Here is a 19002-nt window from a genome sequence, read left to right on the forward strand (position 1 = left end):
CTCCGCGAAGACCAGGTCGAGATGTTGCAAGCGTTCGATGAAACCATTAACACGACTCCGACTGCATATCGACGCAGCAATATTGTGCATGATTGAGTTACGGTGCCACTCGTCTGATTCACCCGCGTTTGCAGTGAACTCGAGTCGTACACGCTTCAGTTTCGGCCATGGCAGCGGAGCACAGTGCTCACGCCGCTGCTGCGGTGGCCACGGGTCCAGACTCGGATCCGGCGGACGCATGTCTTCAAGGAAGTCGGTGAAGAACTCCAGGGATGGGCCGCCGAGATCAAGTTCTTCAATATGCGGGAACGTGGCGTATAGACCCTCCCATGACAAGCCTTGGTTACTATTGTACGGCACATGCGAGTCGTAGCAATCATCGCCATTGATGTATAGGCGGATTGTCGTCACAGAGGGGGGGACAGTGTTCCTAGCTCGAGTACAATTCGCCTTTGGACGGATCTCATGTTGTATAGATTGCCTAGGTCACAGTACAGGTCGACTGACAAGGCACTAGGACATGGCTCTGTCGACGTGAATCCCTCGACTTCGAGTCGACAGTTTTTGGTTTTAACTTTGATGCTTCGTATCGCCGAAAACATGGGAAGAAGGATCTTGTCACGGGGAACAGCATCGGCAAATACTGTGACGCTCGGGTTGAGACTATCATCGTTGTAGACCGTGACGTGATGAAAGTATAAGCCTGGCTCCTTCCGGGTGGTAATGTCGATCGTGGCTGTACGCGGAAGGGAGAGATGTGCAAGGAAGAAGGCTAGACTCGTATGCCCCTCAAACTCCGTGAGGGTGAGTGTGTGGAGGTGCCGCAACTCTATTATTTGAAAATCGGCAGGTCCAGTAACAGCCATTGAGTCGGCATCAAAGTCGACAATGTCGAGATATTTCAAAGCTGGACAGCCACTGAGCGTATCGAATAGTTCGTTCCAGGTGTCGTACGACTTGGACATCCGATCGAGTACGAGCGACGTCAGATTATGCGCATCGACGATACTTGCTTTCGTCCTGACGAATTTCAGCGACCTCAGGTTTGGGAGGCGGTCACCATGTATACAGGGGGCCGGAGAATGGGAGGGCGACTCGGAAGAGCTGCGCGGCGATACAGGAATATCGTTCATGGTCAAGGAAGACAGGGATGTCATGGGGTGCTCGACGTAGGGATCGAAGCTACGTGTAGCCGGGTGCGTGATTCGGTCGAGATGCGGAGAGAGAAATCCACAAGGACTTGAGGAGTACTTGCTTTGATGACCCGCGTATCAAGTGAGAGGCCAGCTCCGCGGGACCGGCGCAGGTGTATCTCGATGATTTGAAGTGGTATTTCGAGCGTTATTTCGGTCCATAGCACCGGAGAGGAGACTGCGATGTTGTACCAATGACGGCAGACCAGCAGTACGGTGATGAACGGCCATCTCGAAGGATAAGGAGCCCGTACAAGTCGCAATATCTCCGTGAACAACTCGACAGGCAGCCTGTTAACCTGTGCGGTCGAGTTGAGGAGGGACTGCATCTTGAGTAGGCAGCCCCGTATAGCCGTAGGGTCTCGCATGCGCAGCAGAATATCATCGGGCAGGGGCGACGGTACGCGAAACTGTTCTGAGCAAGTGGGGGCATTGCACTGCCTGCGACGAATATATGAGCGGGTTCTCCACCATAACTGACTGCCGTTTGACCTTCAGATCGGAGTAAAGACCCTCCAGGCAGCGCTAGCGAGTGTGGCGGGGTTTGTCTCGATCCTATAAGTAGCGCTACGTGAAAATGACCAGGAGCACTCAAGATTGCAGATCGAGGTAGTAATGCCGCGTATGATGTCGTATGCATCGCTGTTCATAGCGGCGCACTCGAAGCGTGCACGTTTCAACTTCGGCCATGGGAGCGGAGCATGATGTGCACGCTGCGGCAGTGGTGTGGGACCAATGTCGGATAGGAATTCGTCGAAGAACCCCAGGGATGGACCGGCAAAGTCAATCGCCTCGATGTGGGGGAACATATCGTATAAGCTCTTCCAGCTCTCGATGCCAGTGGGATCTAGCCGCATATCGTAGCATTCATCGTCCGTGATACGGATGCATAGTGTCGTCGCAGATGGGAATAATAATCCTAGCTCGATCATGAGCTGCTTCTGGAGGGATCTCGTGTTGTGATTGTTGTCGAAGTCGCAATACAAGCCGACCGAGGGTTCGTGGATACCAGTATGGTCTAGTTCCGCTAGCAAGAAGCCCTCGACCTCCACACGGAACCGGTTAATCCCAACCTTGATCTTTTGTATCGCAGAGAACATAGGGAGAAGCGTCTTGTCCTGGGGAACAGCGTCAGCGAACATTGTGTATCCGGGCGATAAGTTGACGATGACACCCGAGCCGTCCATGGCGTCACGGTCGATGGGTCCCTTCCACATGGTGATGGTGATAGTAGCAGTACGCGGAAGGGCGAGATGTGCGAGAAAAAAGGACAGACTCCTGTGTCCCTCGAACTCTGAAAGATTGAGCTCCCGGAGGTGCGGCAACTCTATGGTCTGGCGGCCTGCTGGTGTGACGACGGCCATAGAGTCAGCACTGAACTTGACGAACTCGAGATACTCCAGAGATGGACAGCCGCTGAGCGAGATGAATAGTCCGTCCCAGCTGTCATAGGACATCTCATCGAGTACGAGCCGCGTGAGACAGCGCGCATTGACGATGCGTACTCTTGTCCTGAGCTCGACAAGTGTCAGGGACTCCAGCTGTGGGAGGCAGTCACCGTGGATAGAGACAACCGAAGACTGAGGAGACGAAGAGCGGTGCTGCGTGGCAGGGCTTGAATCATCCAAGGTCAAGCAAGACAAGGACATCATGCGATGCTCGGCGTAGGGATGGAAACTACATGTTTCCATGTGCGTGACTCGACTCTCGAGATGCGGAGACAGGGCCTCCTCAAGGGCGGGTTGAGGAGCACTTGCATTGATGAACCGCGTGTCAAGTGAGAGGGCAGCGCCGCGGGATCGGTGTAGGTATCTCTCGAGAATTTGAAGTGGCATTTTGAGCGTTATTTCGGTCCATAGGACCGCAGAGGAGACCGCGGTGTTGTACCAATGACGGCAGACGAGCAACACAGTTACGAGCGACGGTTTCGGATTCAGAACAGGGTACTGTGCGCATACGAGTCGCAGTCTGAGAATTTCCGTGAGCAATTCGACCGGTAGCCTGTTCACCGCCGCAGTTGCATTGATCAGGTATTGCAATTTGAATAAGCAGTCACGCATAGCTGTGTGGTTCCGAGTAGGCAAGTGCCGCAAAATATCCTCGGGAAGGGGCGACGGTATGCGAAGAAGTTGGTCTGAGTCATGATCAGAGGCCATCGCACTACCTGCCTGAGCGATATGTGAGCAGACCCTCCCTCGCTATGACATACTATCTCTGGGGAAACCTACAAGCTCGCTTGTACTGGACTTCTCCTGATGATTGCTGCGTGCTCTACGCGCAAGTGACAAGGAGCGATTCGCGATCGGAACAGCTGCAATCAAGTTGGCTGCAATTCCGAGATCGTGTCTAGTTAGAAATTCAGACACAATCAATCAAGATGTCAAGCGGCACTCACCTGAACGTTGGTTTCGCGACAGAGATGTACAGAGAGCCAGGACCGACTGGGCAGCCTAAGTCGCGGTGTCGAGCACTGAGCTTGCTGTCACAGTGTGACCGTGGCAGGCATGTCACGCGGCCAAGAACATACGGCGCCGGCGACTTCGACTCTCAGCATCACCTCAAATCGCTACAACGACAAACCCCATGAGCATCAGACGATATGATCGAGTCTCGAGGACGAACAGAGCTACATGCACAGAGATGGTACATGTTTTATTATATACTACACCGAACCCTGGTGTTTATATAACGTCGACGACTTGGCGTTCATACCGTGACATAGGTTCCTTCGCCCTACTGCAAACATAATGGCACCCGCAGGCCCCTCGTAGATGTCAATCACTAGCGACACCCTATAGCATAGTACTCTAGCACTCACTTCACTCTCACACCCTTATCACCCGTTCGATAGCAGGATCGTCCAGTACGAACTCTTTCCCAGCGACATTGCATACGAGATCTTCCGTGACGCCTCGCAATCGTCCCAAGTACGTCCGCAAATTCGGCGGTTCCGCGGGAAACACCAGCACAAGATGTTGCAAGCGTTCCACCGAGACGGCGTCGCGACGGGCACAGATCGAGGTCGTGATGGCTTGCATGATCGCCTCCGATTCGCCGGCGTCGAGTTCCCCATCGGTGCACTCGAACTTGATTCGCGTCAACTTCGGCCAAGGCGGCGGTGTCTCTGTCCTGGTTGATAGCGCCGGGCCGATGTCGGACAGGAAGTCCGTGAAGAAGTCGAGAGTCGGTCCAGCAGCGTAGAGTTCTTCGAGTTGCGGGAACGCATCATATAGGCTCTTCCAGCTCTCCGTGAGTTCCAGGTAACCATCCCGTGTGTCGTACATTTGGTTGTCGGCGAGGTATATATGTAGGGTGGTCAACGTCGGGGGGAACACTGTGCCCAGTTCGGATTGCACTTGCTTCTGAACAGACCTATGATTGAAACACTCCTCCAGGTAAACGTCGATGACAAACGATGCAACACCGGTACGAAGGCCTTCCACAGTGGATGCTCTGACTGTGACTTCACGGTCGTCTTTGATGCTGAACTGCACATCCCGGATTGCAGGGAATGCAGGGTAGAGTTTCTCGTCCGTTGGAAAGATGTCCGCGATGACAGTGTCCCGTAGGTCTATGGCCTGACTCCTATCAATGAAGGCTTCATATTGTTGCCCCATGGTGTCCAGGTACGCGTAGACGCTCATCATCGCCGTGGGCGGAACTGACAGACGAGCCAGAAGGAAGGAAAAAGGATCATGTTCGTGACGACACTCGCAGAAGAAATCCCGGAGGCGCCGGAGTTCGATGATAGGCTGGCCCGTGGTGACGGAGGTCGAGTCCATTGAGCCATATACTTCGAAGGTTTCGATGGTGAGGTTCTCCAGGGCCGGACAACCCCTGAGTAGGTCGAACAAATCGTTCCAAGTGTCAAAGGTCATATTGTCCAATGCGAGGGACGTCAAGGAGCCTGACATGTTGACGATCCGCGGCTTGACTTCCAGCGCGACAAGGGTGAGGACTTTGAGCGCTGGGAGATGGTCACCGCGGATGACGAGTGTCTGGCGGGCCTTCGGGACCTCGGGGTCATAGCTATCCTCGATGTGCAGAGAGGACAGTCGCTCCATGCGACATTCAAAGTAGGGCTGGGTGTGAGGGCCATGCGTATCCAAACGCACAATTCGGTTAAAGTGGGGAACGAGTGCGTCGAGGAAGTCGTTCCGAGGAACGCTGAAGGTTTCCGCTCGGGCAGCAACCGAGAGCGGCCTCTTGCACGATCTACGCAAGTAAGCTGCCATGACTTGAAGTGACATGTCGCCCGTAATCGAAGTCCACAGGGTCGGCGAGGAGACGGCGAGATCGTGCCAACGGCGGCAGACCAGCAGCACCGTGATGAACGACCATTCTTCATGATGGCCGTACCTCGGAGCGAGAATGAACTCAAAAATCTCCGTGAACAATTCTGGGGGTAATTTGTTGACTGGCGAAGTCGAGTTGGCGACGATGCTGAGCTTGGTCAGCCAACTCCGCATAGCTTCAGGGTTTTGAGTGAGGAAACGCTTCAGTACGTCCCCAGGAAGTGGGGAGGGTGTGCGCAATCGACCCAATTCCGACATAGTTGCACCTATGTAAGGATATGTGAGTCAGGTAATCGCCCGTCGCAGACCGATTGAGGGGCAGGTGAGGTTACTCACGGTCTCGCGTCTGGCTGTCTTCGAGACTCTATTACAGTCCACAAGAGTAGTATCACAAGAGTAGTATGAAGCGTGTTCGAGTCTTGTTTCGAAAGCCAGATTGAAAAAGGCTAGGCAAAGCGAGTGTGAGCCACCGACTGAATACGTAAGGCGACTCGCACTGCAGAGCTGACTTACTTTAATGTCCGTGATGGTTGTGGTACAGGCGCATGAGTAGGGGGACAACGCCCCTTTATACGGGGCGTGGCCATCCAACTAGGGTCGCACGCACTATATGACCAGCGACAACCGGCCACATGCAGCGAACCGCCAAAGCAAACAGAGCAGTTGCCATCGTGACCATGATCCAAAGCGTCCCCTGTCGCAGCTAAGCGTCGCGCTGTGGCCATTCTGCGCTTTAGCCTTTGTCTGTCAAAGCGTGTCGAGTAGCCTAAGTAACGTGGCGTTATACTACAAAGGCGCGGTGTGTGTACGTTCAGATCTGTGATGGTAGAACTGTAGCTCGTTCAGCACGGCGACTTTGTAGCGAACATGATCCAACTACTAGTACGTACCTTGTCTTTTCGGTAAACCGTTGGAGTAGACGTCGCAGGGGCCGAGCACTTGCCACCGTTTCATTATGTACTCTCGTACAACATGCGCGTTGATTGAAGAAAGCGTGGCCTGTCGAGATCTCAGCACGAGCAATACCCACCTCGGACGAGTCCATTTGGTTTACTCACGGCGTCGTGACACTCCCTGCCTGTGCACAGCTGTGCACTTCCTAGTCCGTAAGCGCTCGTGCAGCTATGTTTCCCAACTTAGGCTGCACGCACAATAACGATGTTGCTTGTCCTCACCGCTCGATCGGCCTTGATACTATCTGGTCCGCCGAAATTTACTGGATGAAGGTGGGATGAGAGTACCTCCTGGTGTCGTCAAAAGAGTGTCGTTCGCATGTGTGGCACGATGCACGGTGAGTCGCAACAACCGAGTCAGGCAAGAGCGATGCATGAGTTTGTATCTGAAGTCAATGGGACTCGATGCGGTGGCCTTGGTCGATTGGATACATGATGTGGAGAGCGGTTTCTGGCGTTCTGCGGTGAGTTCAAAGACTGTTTTTTTTTTACCGCAACGGAAGGACGGAGCGGAACAGCCAGTGTAACTCGGAGGACAAAGCAACGATTCTTGATGTGACTTGCTTGCCTCAAGGCCAACCTAGTGCTCGACCATCGCCGATCATGGACAGAACTCGAACAAAGCAAATGAGTGAAGCAAACCAGATGGTTAAGGCCGTTGAAACGTTGAGGGCCGGGACCGTTGCCACGGGCTGGCACGTAGTAATCATAGGCGCCTGGCGCCCATCGCTTGTGCAAGCGTCAAGCTTTCCGCCGACTTGCTCAATTCCTGGCAACGAAGGTCAAGTTGCTGCTAGTATGCAGACGAATGACGCATCACAGGATGGGCAGTAATCACTACTTAGCAAGATCGGATTCGCGGCCAAAAGCTCGTTTTGTTCGTGATATTCGTGATATAATCGATATAGAACAAGCAATCAAGAAACGACGTCTAGGTTCATATGCGGACAGCAGTACAGGCGTGTAATTACAGAACGACAATGCGTACGGAGAGAATATCATACACGTGTGACTGGCAGGATATCAAGGTATGAGGAATGCACATAAGTGGACGGTGAATCCTAGGTCAGTCGAGTCGTCCGAAGGAAGGCGTGAAGAATCGTAAAGTACGTACATGTCCACAATAAATATGCTATGCGCACCGACAAGGGATCGTACACCAGTTTCATTCTTCGTTCACTGACCGAGGGGCACCTCCACGTCTTCGTACCCCTCGCCGGTCCAGCGTCGCTCTAGCCCGACGCGCCCTGTGCCGTCACCACTGACATGCAGCCACGCCTCGAGTCGCCGACCAAGCTCGCCACCGCGTCCGCCACAGTAATCGCCCGTGCCCTTCAGCAGCTTCTCTTTCTCCTTCTCGCACTCCATCACTTTCTTGGCCATTGGGACCTTAGGCACACCCTTCCCGCCTGCCTTCCCGTTCCCATTCGCGCTCGCGTCGGCCTTCCCAGGGCCCTCCGCCTTACGCTCACCGTCGCTCGACGCTGCATCCACCAGCGTGGGGCTCTCGCTGTCCTCGCTGCTCCCGTCTGCCTCGCCATCGCCATACACCTCCGCAGGCACTTGCTCGGGCGTGTGCACACCGCTCTTCTCGCACTCCCAGCTCTTGAACCATTCCTCCTCTTCCTCCTCCGGGCCAAGAATGCTGTTCACGAGGCCCTCCTCCCATCCGTCCCACTCGATGCACCGGTGGGCCATCCGCAGCCGCGCACCTGCCGCCTCGTGGTGCAGCCATTCCTCCACGACGTGCGTGATGTCGATCGGCGTAGGGTGCCCGTCGGCGAAGGATGGGATGACGATTGGTAGCGCAGACGACGCGAAGGGCGGGAACGCCGCAGGGCGCGACGCGAGACGCTCGACGGTCGCGCGGAACAGCTTCGACGTGAAGGGCGAGGACTGTAGGAACGTTGGCACGTGCGCGCATGCCCAGAGCGGCCGCGTCGTCGTCGACTCCCAGTCTATGATGCACGTCTGCAACGATCATTAGCAGTTGGAAGTGGCCAGACCGGACGGGACTACGTACAATCTTGGAATGGTCACGCTCGTCCACGAAGACGTTCTCCAGGCTGAGGTCGTGGCAGTCCAGGCCGAACTCCTCGCTGCTGCTGCTGCCGCCGCCGCCACCACCGCCATCGCCCTCCTGCTTCTCACTACCAGGCAGTCGCACACCCAGCCTCTCCATCATCTTCACCACCCTCTCCATCTCCCGCCTCACCTTCTCCTCTCGCTCCTTCAGATGCGCGACCAAAAACGTCGACCGCTGCATCCGCCTGTAGTCCCGATACATGTTGTCCCCAGGGCCCTCCCACTCGTCCTCGCTCTCGTCCCAGTCCCACTCCTCGCTCGTGTCGCTCTCGTCCCCAGGTAGCGCCTCGACGTGGTGGTGTCTGCTCGCGTCGACTTCACCCGGATCGAGGTGCAGCCGGTGCGGCGCTGCCTTGCCATCGTTCTCCCGTCGCACGCCTTCGACTTCGCGCGCCGCGCATGCCTCGAGGTACGTGTGCGTCGTCGTCCACGGCCCGCGGTCCATCTCCGACGGGTGCGGGAGCTCGCCCCGGTGCGAGCCAAAGAACGGCCAGGAGACGATCGGCCCGACGTGGAACTGCGACCGTGCGGACGTCGATGCGGAAGCCGGCGTCGCAGTCGCGGTCGACCCTGCTGTTGACGACGGCGCCCGTGTTATGGCGGGCAAGTAAGATGCCACCGTCGGTGTTGGCGCTGCGGACGAGAGGTACGGAGGTACAGCGGTAGGGGGGCTCGCGTCAAGGTCAGGACCAAGATACAGGGACCCGATGCTGGGGAAGCGGTGAGCAAAGAGCGGGATGATGAGCGCCGCAACGTTCTCCATCAGTGCGGCGAGCTGCTCGTGTGACAGAGAGTGAAACACCTTCGAGAGTGGAATGCCTGGCGCCTGCACGGTGTTCAGATTCGGTAAGCACAGGAGAACGCAGTCGGAGCACACCTTGGACATGATGATGTACTCGCCACCAAGCCGGTTGAATGGGTTTGCATCGTAGTGGTAGACGTCCGGCACTGGCACGTTCGTGCGCTCACGAAGGTACTGCATCGTCGCGATCTCGGATTCAGTCTTCAACCGCGGCATGAAGCGACGCGCGACGCGAGCGATAACTTCCCTCCCGCTCACGAGCGTGATTGAGTATGCCTATGCACGGGTCAGCCTGAATTTAATGGAAGTAGGGATCGTGACGGTGACAATGTTCCAGGCAGCGGTGCCCTACTGCATGCGGACGATGAGACATAGTGTCTCATGATAAGGCAAGCTTGTGGACTGTTACTCCAGCTGGACTGCCCACCTTCACATCCAGATACTGAAGCTCGCAGCGGCCACCGGCGGTAGATGCCAAGGAGCGAGGTCATAGGTAAGCATGCCTTACGAAGCATGGGTGTATGGCAAATGCACGTCGGATGGCTCTGCCGTGGCGACGAGCCCACATCACTGGCTCAGCAGACAGATGCATTATATCCACGTTGTGCGAAGACGAGTGGAACGGCGGCCGTGAGCACCGCTCCATTCGCCTCCCCGTCTGTGGCATGGTTGCTTCCCACAGCCATCTCGGCACCGCGCATGTCTATTCCAGAGTGAGAGCGATCGAGAGAATGGACATGCCGGCGCAAACTCGAGGGTGAGCACGGGAGCGCGAGAGCGTCGCCAATCATACTTTAACTCTGTAGCCCGGTCCCGATGTGCACGGCGTTCTGTGGACGTCTACCATACTGCCCAGATGCCGCATTGATACGAAGCCGGACCTCCACCGCCCGACGCCCAATCCACGACAATTCAAGACAAGGTTGGGCACCACCACTCACCTTGTGGAATGTGCCAGCGCCGAGGAACTTGATCCTCACGACATTCTCGCCCATCTTCTCGTGGACAATATCCTTCAGGAGCTTCCGGTCGACTTGGAACGGCGGTGCTCCATGTACAGCCGCGTCAGCTTTCGCCTCTGCCTTGCGGTCAGCATGCTCGATGTCCCAGTCCCATGCGAGAGGCGGTCTGGAACAGAGGTCGTCAGCCATCCCGCGGTGGGTGGCGGCGGAGTTATTTGGGGGTAGCGAGGCGTGCTCGCCGCGGAACATGGTGGTCAAGGGCGCTTCACACGTCGGACTGCAAGCCTCGGGTGTCGTAGACGCGGTGGTGACTGTGCTGGATGAGCTGGTAGACGAAGGAGAGTTGAAGCTCGCACGCGAACTCGAAGTCGAGGATGAGCCGACACTCGAAGTCGAGGATGAGCCGACCGACGAGGGGGAGGAACAGCGTGAAAGGAGGTCGTAGAGCCTGGAGAAAGGGCGCAGCAGAGGGAAGTTAAGCTAAGCGACGCAGTTCAGGGCTGATGAGATGGGCGTACGAGAGCTTCCTTGGCCGTTGGCTGCCGTGCGCGTTGCGAGCGAACGCGGGCTGGTGGCTGAAGACGCCGCCACCTTCGCCACTTCCGTCATGTGATACCGCTCCCGCCATCCGAGTCGCGAACGTGCGATGGTCAATGTTGCAGGTAACTTACAGTACGTGGTGTCCGTCGGCGCAGCGTACTCTCTATATATCCCTATGCTACTCCTCTGTTCGAGGCTACCGCACATCCTGACTCGCCCGCATTGTCGCCGCACTCGCCATTTGTTTTCGTCGTCGGCCGAATCCTCAGAACCCATCAGATCTTATCGCCAGATGCGGATCTCGATGGCGGACCGCCCATTTCCCCGTTCGCATTGCGCGCGTCCGTATTGGGTAGTCCCCGCCTCACCGCCTGCCCTTGGCAGGCTTGGATATGGGGCGAGCCAAGTCCAGCCGTTCTCCCCCGCGGTGCCCCGCAACAACTGGACAGAGCTCGGCGAGCCTGGTCCAGCGGGGAAGTCGCGGCTGACGCTCTAACGGACGTGATAGGCCGATAAGCACACCAAAAGCACACCATGTTCATTTCCAACATTGCGAAGTGAGATCCGGCCGTTTTCCGTGTTGCACGCTAATGCTGTTCTCTACTCGTTCAGTCGGCCTGCTGATCATGGTCGCGTTCTCGATGTGGTCGGGAGCTCCTGGGTAGTTCGGTCGATGGGCCGCAAGCTCAATTGAACAGCGGACGGGGACGGAAGGGCAAGGTGAGCATCGTTCCGAAGCCCCGACGAGCGCGAAGGTCCACGTCAAGTCAATAGGTGGTTGACGCACTGTCGATATGTCAATGTCCGTGAGTTCGCCGAGCTTCTTGGACGTGTCTGACGCGTGGTTACCACTTAGATCTCGACAGTCGCGCCACCATGGGACTACGATCCTCCCACCCGCTCCGGAAGCTATGCAGAATGAACGGAGTACAGTTTGAGTACGGTGGATATAGAGCGGATCCGCCCGTGTTCAATGGTCCGTGTGCCTTATAGCTGTTCCGCTCTGTGCTTCCGTTGCGGTGATACACATCCCAAGTCACCGCAGAATGCCAAAAACCGCTCCACAATCATGTACCCATTCGAGCGAGGCCACTGCATCGAATTCCTTTAATCCCAGGATCAAACTCATTCATCGCTCTTGCTGAGCAGTTGCTTGGTTGTTGCAACTCACAGTCCACATGCATGCAAACGGCACTCTTTTGACGCCACCGAGAGGCGCTCCCAGCTTCGCCGACTAGTTTTTCGGCGGGCCAGAGAGCATCAAGGTCGATCGAGGTGGGTAGTGCTCGCACTGAGATCTCGACAGGCTACGCTTTCTCCGTTCAACGCGCACGTTGTACGAGAGTACGAGAGAGCACTCTGGGTTGGCTCGGATCCAGTGAATGTTGATTGAAGGCTTACATCCTTCTATGGGTATCACATAATGAAATGGTGGCAAACGCTCCGCGACGTCTACTCCAACGGCTCACCGAAAAGGATACTTAAGGTACGTGGTTGTTGGATCCGCCGAAGTCGCCATGCTGAAAGAGCCACGGGTCCTCCGGCACAGGTACCGCGCCTTTGTATTCACCGCCGCGTTGCTTGGGCCACACGACACGCTTTGACGGACAAAGGCTAACTTGAAGGCGCAGAGTGGCCACAGCGCGACGCTTGAGTATGGACAAGAGTCAAGGGGTGGTTAGTATCATGGTCACGATGGCAACTGCTCTGGTTCGCTTTGGCCGTTTGCCACGTGCGGCCCATTGCGCTGACTATGTAGAGTGTGTGGCCTTTCAAGTTGGGTGGCCGAATCCCATATAAAGGGCGCGGCGCGCCCAGAACCCGATGCGCCTTTACCACCACCATTGTGGCCACACAAGTAAGTCAAATTTGCTGTGCGGGTCGTGGAAGCTCTGTGCGTGTATTTCGTTGTCTTACGTTCCGAACTGCTCTGCGTAGCCTTGTTCGACATCGTTTTCAAGCCACGACTGAACCGCACGGTCATACTACTGGTGTGGACTGCAAGACTTCAAAGCCACTGGACGCGAGCCCGTAAGTAGTGTCACATCTAACCCTCGATCGGTCCGTGGATAGCGATTACTTACACATTCTGGCAGAGGTGCGACGATGCCAGAATCGGGTCGATTGCGCACGCCCTCCCCACTTCCCGAAGACATACTGGGGCATTTTCCAACTCAGGATCCTGCAGCTATGCGGAGCTGGCTAACGAAGCTTAGCATCGTGACCGAATCGACTTCGCCAGTCAACAAACTGCCTCTCGACATCTTTGTCAGTTTAAGTGCATCTACTTTCATTCATTAATGAATTAAACCCTGGATCTGATTTACACACTTTTGTACCCCTGTTAATCTAATCCTAATTCAATGCAGTCTTAATCCATTGCTCAGCTCATATGCCCAATCCTGGTGTATTACAGAGGTCTCTTGATGCACTCTTAATGCACTACTGATCCACTTATGATGCACTGACTTAAGACATGCTTGATCTCAGTGTATTACAGGGGTACCTTATTACACTATTGATCCACTAAAGATGCATTGTCCAAGTCAGTGTATTACATGTTTAAGGCATACATGTATGCAGTTCTAAGCCGCTGGATTAGTTTTAGATCAAGGCAAAAAAAAGCGGACATTGGGGGTTTGAACCATAGACATCAGAAAGCATTACATAATCACATCATCAAGTCGGACCAGAGGAACACTAACCACTACACCACAGGTCTGTTAGAAAGGCTGTAACACAATGTTATATGTCACATTACTGGGATGCTGGACTTAGACATACTAGCAGGCTGCCCGTGCGGTCGCACAGGAAGTAGTATGTACTGAGGCATGGCAGAGACTCATTTGCGATCAGAACATCAACATTTTGGCAGTGCGTTACATTTCAGGCCCAGAAGCTACTTGTTGGCGATACTACGGGTGTGCTGCTCATCTGGCTTGCGCGTGGCACCAGTATCTACGTATTCGAGCTCTCCACTGTCTTCCGCGTCACCTGGCTCCGACTCCTCCAAGCGTGGCCGCTTCGTGCTTTTGTTGGCAAGGGGACTTGTTGTGAAGTCGTAGGTAAGCTTTTTGATACCTTTAGAGGTTGCACTGCCCGTAGGTGGTGTAGCTGACGGTTCTGTGAATGTAGTATGTCAGACATGAAGTGGAACAATCATGACGAATCATATCACTCACTGTGGATAGGAGGGACTGGGAGTCTGTCGAAGTAGACGATGTTATGTAAGCGGACATTGAACCACTGCACCACCTCATCCGCGCCACGTGTAACGTCCTTGAGAAAACCTTGAACGTGGAAGCGTGAATCGGTGTTCTTGGGCATGGGCTTGCCCCTGCTTTCATAGCGCTTTGAGGAGGGGATCTCGACCCGCATCGGGAAGTTGCTTGGCTGGCGAAGTGGCAGCTGGGACACATACTGAGTTGGCAGTACGTCGAACATTGAGATGTTGTTTTGGATATTGGTGGCCTGCCCGCATGCAAAGATGAACGGGGAATGCGCTGGATCAGCTCCGGGCGCAGGGATGAGCTATGGTTCGAGTTTGACTTAGAATGTAACTGAGCATGACGGAGGCACATTCATACCTGTAGAATATCCCCAACAATGTCGTAGTCGGTGGCGCTGAGCACGGAGGAGTTCACCCTCGCATGTGGCTGCATCTTCACAATCTAGTCGCACATCATGAGTCACAAACAGCACGTGTGATCTGGATTAAAGATTCGTACCGTTGCAACAATAAAACATACGATTGGCCCATCCCCAAACTCAACACCTCCGTCGTTCCAGTACCGGAAGTTTGCAATGAGCGGCTGATGAGGATTGCCTGAGTATATGCCAGCATCCAGCCATACACTCCTTGGCTGCGAAGTGTCAATGATACGGGGCCGCTCGACCACTGCAATACCTGTGATGACAGAGGAGGTCATGTTGGGAGCGGAGAGGTTGCGACGGGAGTGGGGGGAGACACGTCAACCACTGCAGTGTCCTCACCTGCCTTTAACTTGTGCGGTGAAGGGCCCGGTACGCTGGAATGCCGGAAAGCCATGTGGGCATTAATCGGGTGCTGTAACCACCTCATTCACCCGTTGACATGGCATGGAAGAGCCCAATGGGCCCGATGTGCGCTACAGCCTGTCCGAGGTGTAACGTTTAAGCCAAGGCACCTCAAGTCACAAAACGGGTAAATACCACGTCATGTGGCCGAACTCTAGCACACCCGGACTTCAGGCTTCAGGCTTGCATTTGTATCAGTCACAGTTCGAGGACTACAGTAAACAATGTTCAATCAAGTAGTACTTCCGGATACACAATATTGTACGCGCACTCTGGCTCATCATCTGGTAGGAGAACCTTGATGGTCTGCGATGAGGTGGAGCGTGAAAGCGCCACATAGAGCTGCCCATGTGTGAAGACAGGCACTCGGAGGTCAAGCCCGACGTACCTGACCGACTGGCCCTGGGACTTGTTGATGCTCATCGCAAATGCAAGGCGCACGGGGAACTGCCGGCGGGACAGTCTGAATGGGAATTCTCCATTGCTCGTGGTCGGGTTGAGCGTGATTCGGGGGATGAGGGCAACCTCGCCATGGTGATCGCCGCCGATGAGCTGGACCTCGAGGACACGGGACGACATCTTCTGGATGATCATACGGCTCCCGTTGCAGAGCCCACGTGATGGCGAGATGTTCCGGAGGAGTATGATGGGGGAACCGACCTTGAGTCGGAGTTCGCCTAGAGGGAGGCCAGATGCCTTCAGGGACCGCAGGTACTCGACAGGATACTGGTTCCCTGCAGTGTGATCATCATCAGCACCGGCCTCAAGGATGACACTGTCCGCGCTGTAGAAGACCTGTTCATCACCCTGCATTCGATCAAGGATGCGGTTGTTCAGGTCGTCGACGTCAGCATTTCGAGCAGAGAGGATCATCCGTGCAAGGAAATAATCAGGTGGCGGAGGTGCAGCAGTGCCGATGGCCGGATACGTCGAGTCAATCAGGGTGTCAGGGCTTTGCGTCAACATGTGTGGGGGGAGCTTGACGGAATGAGGGTCACCAGCCGTGCGGCCATGGCCAATGTCAAGTAGCCAGCGCGCAAACGCAGGAGCATCGCGAGCTGCCTCAAGGCGCATGTTCTGATGCAGGTGAAGAACCTCAACGTGCGCCCATAGAGGAGAGGACCGAAGGGACGCTTCAACAATGTCAGAGCGTGAACCTTTGACAACCACAGGCAAGATCTGCTGGAAGTCACCGCCAAACACAACAGTCAGACCTCCGAATGGGCGCTGATCATTGCGGATGTCACGCAACGTGCGATCAACAGCTTCAAACGCCCATCGGTGCTGATTGGCAGCTTCGTCCCAGATGATGAGACGCGCGACGCGGAAGAGGTTGGCGTACTGGCTTTCCTTGCGTATAGCGCAAGTCGACTGGGCATTCAGGTTCTCCACAGGAATCTTGAGGCGTGAGTGAGCTGTGCGACCGCCTTTCAGCAGGAGCGATGCTATCCCCGATGATGCCACGCAGAGGACGATCCATCCTTCTGCTCGAACCTAGCAGGAATTTGTGTAAGCACACACCGCCTGAGTAGCAGATAAAAGGCAAGCCAACGCACTTTATGACACACCGTGTTATAGACAAATGTTTTGCCTGTGCCGCCTGGACCGTTCAAGAAGAAGATGCTGCCCTGCTGGGCAGTGACAGAATCAATGATCCTCGAGAACGCATGGCGCTGGTCAACATTGAGTTGAGGGATGCGGAGATCAGCCTCTTCATCAGGAAAAACGTTCGTGTCTTCAGTGGTCTTGTGGAGAGCCAAAAGTGACATTATGTGTCACTATGTGCCACAAGAGCCTTAAGGTAAGTCAATTTCTTATTTTGTCTTACTTAAGTACACGTTTACTTAAATGAGAACAAAAAAGTACCCTTATTGTTCTGCCCCCTTTCACTATTGCTACTTCGTTCCTTCTAATTAAGCACTCAAACATTGTGTTCTTTTTTCTCTTAATTGCACTTCAATGCGTGGTGTCTTTGGCTTCCTTGGTGCTCTTCAGCATCATGCACAATAAACTGCCGTCCATTCATACTATTGATAATACACGACTGGAAACGCATAGCAATGAAGCAGCTCTGCCGCCCGACAACCGTAGACCGACAACCGTAGACGATGTTAATATGTGTGACGTGACTTCAGAGACAATGGCGAAGGAGAGCAGGAGACAGAGCGAGATGGAGAGCGAGAGACGGCACACTATCGTACATCGAACATGCGCAACACACGATTCTTCCCCAGAGTTCAGCGACTCAGCAACGTCATGGCCAGTATGGGTATCTAGATGGGGCAGACCATAACTGAGCTCAGACCTCCGGTTACAATCAAGTCCTTGCTCAACTTACCTTGAAGCATAGACCATGACAACGTAGCCAGGAGTCCTCTATCAGACTGTCCCTGTTTGGTCCTCACGAGCCGCGCCTTGTCAGGATGAAATTTGACACTAGATTATGGATCATCCTCTGTGATGAGATGACGGACATGCGTACCTTCACGTTCCTTAGCATCCCCGGCTCTGTCCTCCCTCTCGTCTACCTCGTCGTGCTCGATCTCATCTTCCCCACTTCCGTCCTTCTCGCTGACGTCCTCTGCAGCCACGTCATCATCTGCCTGGGCATTGTGGCTGCTGCGCACAGAAGGGCCCTCTCTACTGATGACGTTGTCGTCGCCCTCCTGACCGCCTTTCTCAGGGCTCGACGAACTGGATGGCTTGGTTGCCGAGACAGTAGGAGCCTTCCTTGTGCTCGAAGGCTTTCCAGCAGGCGAGCCATGCGGCGTTGCATTGCTCCCTCCCAAAACCACGATATCTTGCTCTTCAAGGGCCACATCGAGGAAACCAGTATGCACGCCCACCTCGTCCACATCGTCCGTGTCTTCGAGCCGCGATCTGAGATAGTCAGTGCATTGAGGGATTGATTGCAAAGCAACTGCACACAGCTTACATGATGGACTTCCACACAATACGCTTCATATTCACGTAGGACGGATTGTGCTGAGCCTCCATGAACTCCAAGATTGCCATGACGCCGTCCCATCTGTAAGAAGAAAGATAAGCCTCGATGTTCTGACATATGTGATGAACGTACTTGGCAGCATACTGCTTGTTCGTGAAGAAGTTCTTTGCACCTGGCTTGGCAAACTCCATGAGGGCGGACTCGATCTGTGCGTCACGAATCCGTGAGACCCCATTGTGGATTGAGCTCTGATAGCCATGCGAATGACGGTCTGGACTCACAGCGTTGCACACCACAGCGATCAGGTTGTTCGGCACCTCGCTGAACTCTTCCGTGGCCGCATGCAGGTTCGCGTCCGCTCGAGCTCCAAGGCCCCAGTGCTGGTAAATCAGCTCTGAAATAGCCGGGTGGAGGAACACCTCCCCGCGCTTAAAGTCGCTCTTCTGTCACCCAGATCATTAAGGTGTACTCTGCAATGAACTCGCACTCTCACCTCGGCATCAAAATGCTTGCGCGCATCTAAGGCAATCGTCATGCCACCGAAGACAAAGTTAGGGATGTTACGCAAGCCACCAACGACGGTCGTCGGGTGAGTGGTGATCAACCATGTCGCCAGGTTCCTCTTCTGCTGAGAAGACAGGCTGTCGAGCTCGTACATCTGAGAGGTAACAGTTTTGGCCTTCCTCTTCAGCTCGTTTCGGAACTGCGCTGCGGCCGCCCAGACCTAATGGAAGTCAGGCACTCGCGACTCTTCATGACAGACAGAAACAAACGCTCACCACTGTGTAGACATTCTTGCGCAGCTTGTCAGTCTCCTTAGTGTCCTTGTTCCCCTTGTTCCCCTTCAGCACTTGGAAGGCGGTCCTTATGGACTTGTCAAGCCCCCCTGCCCTGCCCAGTTCATAGGCGTCCTGCAGACTGCTCTTGATGAGGTCGTCCCTCTCAGGAAGACGGCCGCTGCTGACTGATGGCTCAGACGTCCAAGCGTTCTTGAGAGCAATGCGCAGACGGAGGCAGTTCTGCGCCGCAGAGACGAGGGCCTTGATGTCCCTGGGGAGCTGTGTCACCTTGGCGCGTGTCTGGCGCCTACGCCTCTTCGCCCGTTGCTTCCCAGTGCTCTTCGACTCCGCCACGGTCTACACAGTCAGTGGGGACAGCGTTCGAAAGGA

General features: G+C 55.0%; 6 protein-coding genes across 6 annotated transcripts; all 6 read right to left on the reverse strand.

Moving 5' to 3' along the window:
• Positions 1-323: 323 nt before the first annotated feature.
• On the reverse strand, positions 324-1396 carry C8Q71DRAFT_109409 (uncharacterized protein). The gene has a single exon (XM_047916316.1). The coding sequence runs from the start codon at positions 1155-1157 to the stop codon at positions 408-410; it is 750 nt and encodes a 249-aa protein (XP_047777660.1). The 5' UTR covers positions 1158-1396; the 3' UTR covers positions 324-407.
• A 26-nt stretch (positions 1397-1422) lies between these two features.
• Positions 1423-3649, reverse strand: C8Q71DRAFT_109476 (uncharacterized protein). Its single transcript, XM_047916317.1, has 2 exons — positions 3589-3649; positions 1423-3519 (listed from the first exon to the last, which is right to left on the reverse strand). The coding sequence occupies exon 2, from the start codon at positions 3347-3349 to the stop codon at positions 1688-1690; it is 1662 nt and encodes a 553-aa protein (XP_047777661.1). The 5' UTR covers positions 3350-3519; positions 3589-3649; the 3' UTR covers positions 1423-1687.
• A 281-nt stretch (positions 3650-3930) lies between these two features.
• Positions 3931-5923, reverse strand: C8Q71DRAFT_109483 (uncharacterized protein). Its single transcript, XM_047916318.1, has 2 exons — positions 5825-5923; positions 3931-5754 (listed from the first exon to the last, which is right to left on the reverse strand). The coding sequence occupies exon 2, from the start codon at positions 5744-5746 to the stop codon at positions 4019-4021; it is 1728 nt and encodes a 575-aa protein (XP_047777662.1). The 5' UTR covers positions 5747-5754; positions 5825-5923; the 3' UTR covers positions 3931-4018.
• Positions 5924-7267: 1344 nt separating this feature from the next.
• Positions 7268-11029, reverse strand: C8Q71DRAFT_764743 (uncharacterized protein). Its single transcript, XM_047924080.1, has 4 exons — positions 10270-11029; positions 9404-9604; positions 8465-9352; positions 7268-8412 (listed from the first exon to the last, which is right to left on the reverse strand). Exons 1-4 carry the CDS (start codon positions 10537-10539, stop codon positions 7618-7620), a joined length of 2154 nt encoding a protein of 717 aa, XP_047777663.1. The 5' UTR covers positions 10540-11029; the 3' UTR covers positions 7268-7617.
• Positions 11030-14004: 2975 nt separating this feature from the next.
• On the reverse strand, positions 14005-14795 carry C8Q71DRAFT_710346 (uncharacterized protein; the record flags this gene model as incomplete). Its single annotated transcript, XM_047920734.1, has 3 exons — positions 14005-14361; positions 14418-14492; positions 14559-14795. Coding segments are annotated over 3 exons (669 nt in total), but the record flags the coding sequence as incomplete, so codon positions are not given.
• Positions 14796-16233: 1438 nt separating this feature from the next.
• C8Q71DRAFT_710215 (PIF1-like helicase-domain-containing protein) lies at positions 16234-16655 on the reverse strand (the record flags this gene model as incomplete). Its single annotated transcript, XM_047920725.1, has 2 exons — positions 16234-16380; positions 16443-16655. Coding segments are annotated over 2 exons (360 nt in total), but the record flags the coding sequence as incomplete, so codon positions are not given.
• Between the last annotated feature and the right edge of the window lie 2347 nt (positions 16656-19002).

This window comes from Rhodofomes roseus (assembly GCF_022264815.1).
Source record: "Rhodofomes roseus strain CIRM-BRFM 1785 chromosome Unknown C8Q71scaffold_13, whole genome shotgun sequence".
NCBI classification, from domain to species: domain Eukaryota; kingdom Fungi; phylum Basidiomycota; class Agaricomycetes; order Polyporales; family Fomitopsidaceae; genus Rhodofomes; species Rhodofomes roseus.

Excerpts from the sequence above, each read along its gene's own strand:
- C8Q71DRAFT_764743 (XM_047924080.1), bottom strand. The coding sequence starts at position 10,539 with ATGTTCCGCGGCGAGCACGCCTCGCTACCCCCAAATAACTCCGCCGCC. Across the intron at positions 9,605-10,269 it reads GCGCTGGCACATTCCACAAG|GCATACTCAATCACGCTCGT; the intron begins GTGAGTGGTGGT and ends ACCCGTGCATAG. Across the intron at positions 8,413-8,464 it reads AGCGTGACCATTCCAAGATT|ACGTGCATCATAGACTGGGA; the intron begins GTACGTAGTCCC and ends TGATCGTTGCAG.
- C8Q71DRAFT_109409 (XM_047916316.1), bottom strand. The coding sequence starts at position 1,157 with ATGACATCCCTGTCTTCCTTGACCATGAACGATATTCCTGTATCGCCG.
- C8Q71DRAFT_109476 (XM_047916317.1), bottom strand. The coding sequence starts at position 3,349 with ATGGCCTCTGATCATGACTCAGACCAACTTCTTCGCATACCGTCGCCC.
- C8Q71DRAFT_109483 (XM_047916318.1), bottom strand. The coding sequence starts at position 5,746 with ATGTCGGAATTGGGTCGATTGCGCACACCCTCCCCACTTCCTGGGGAC.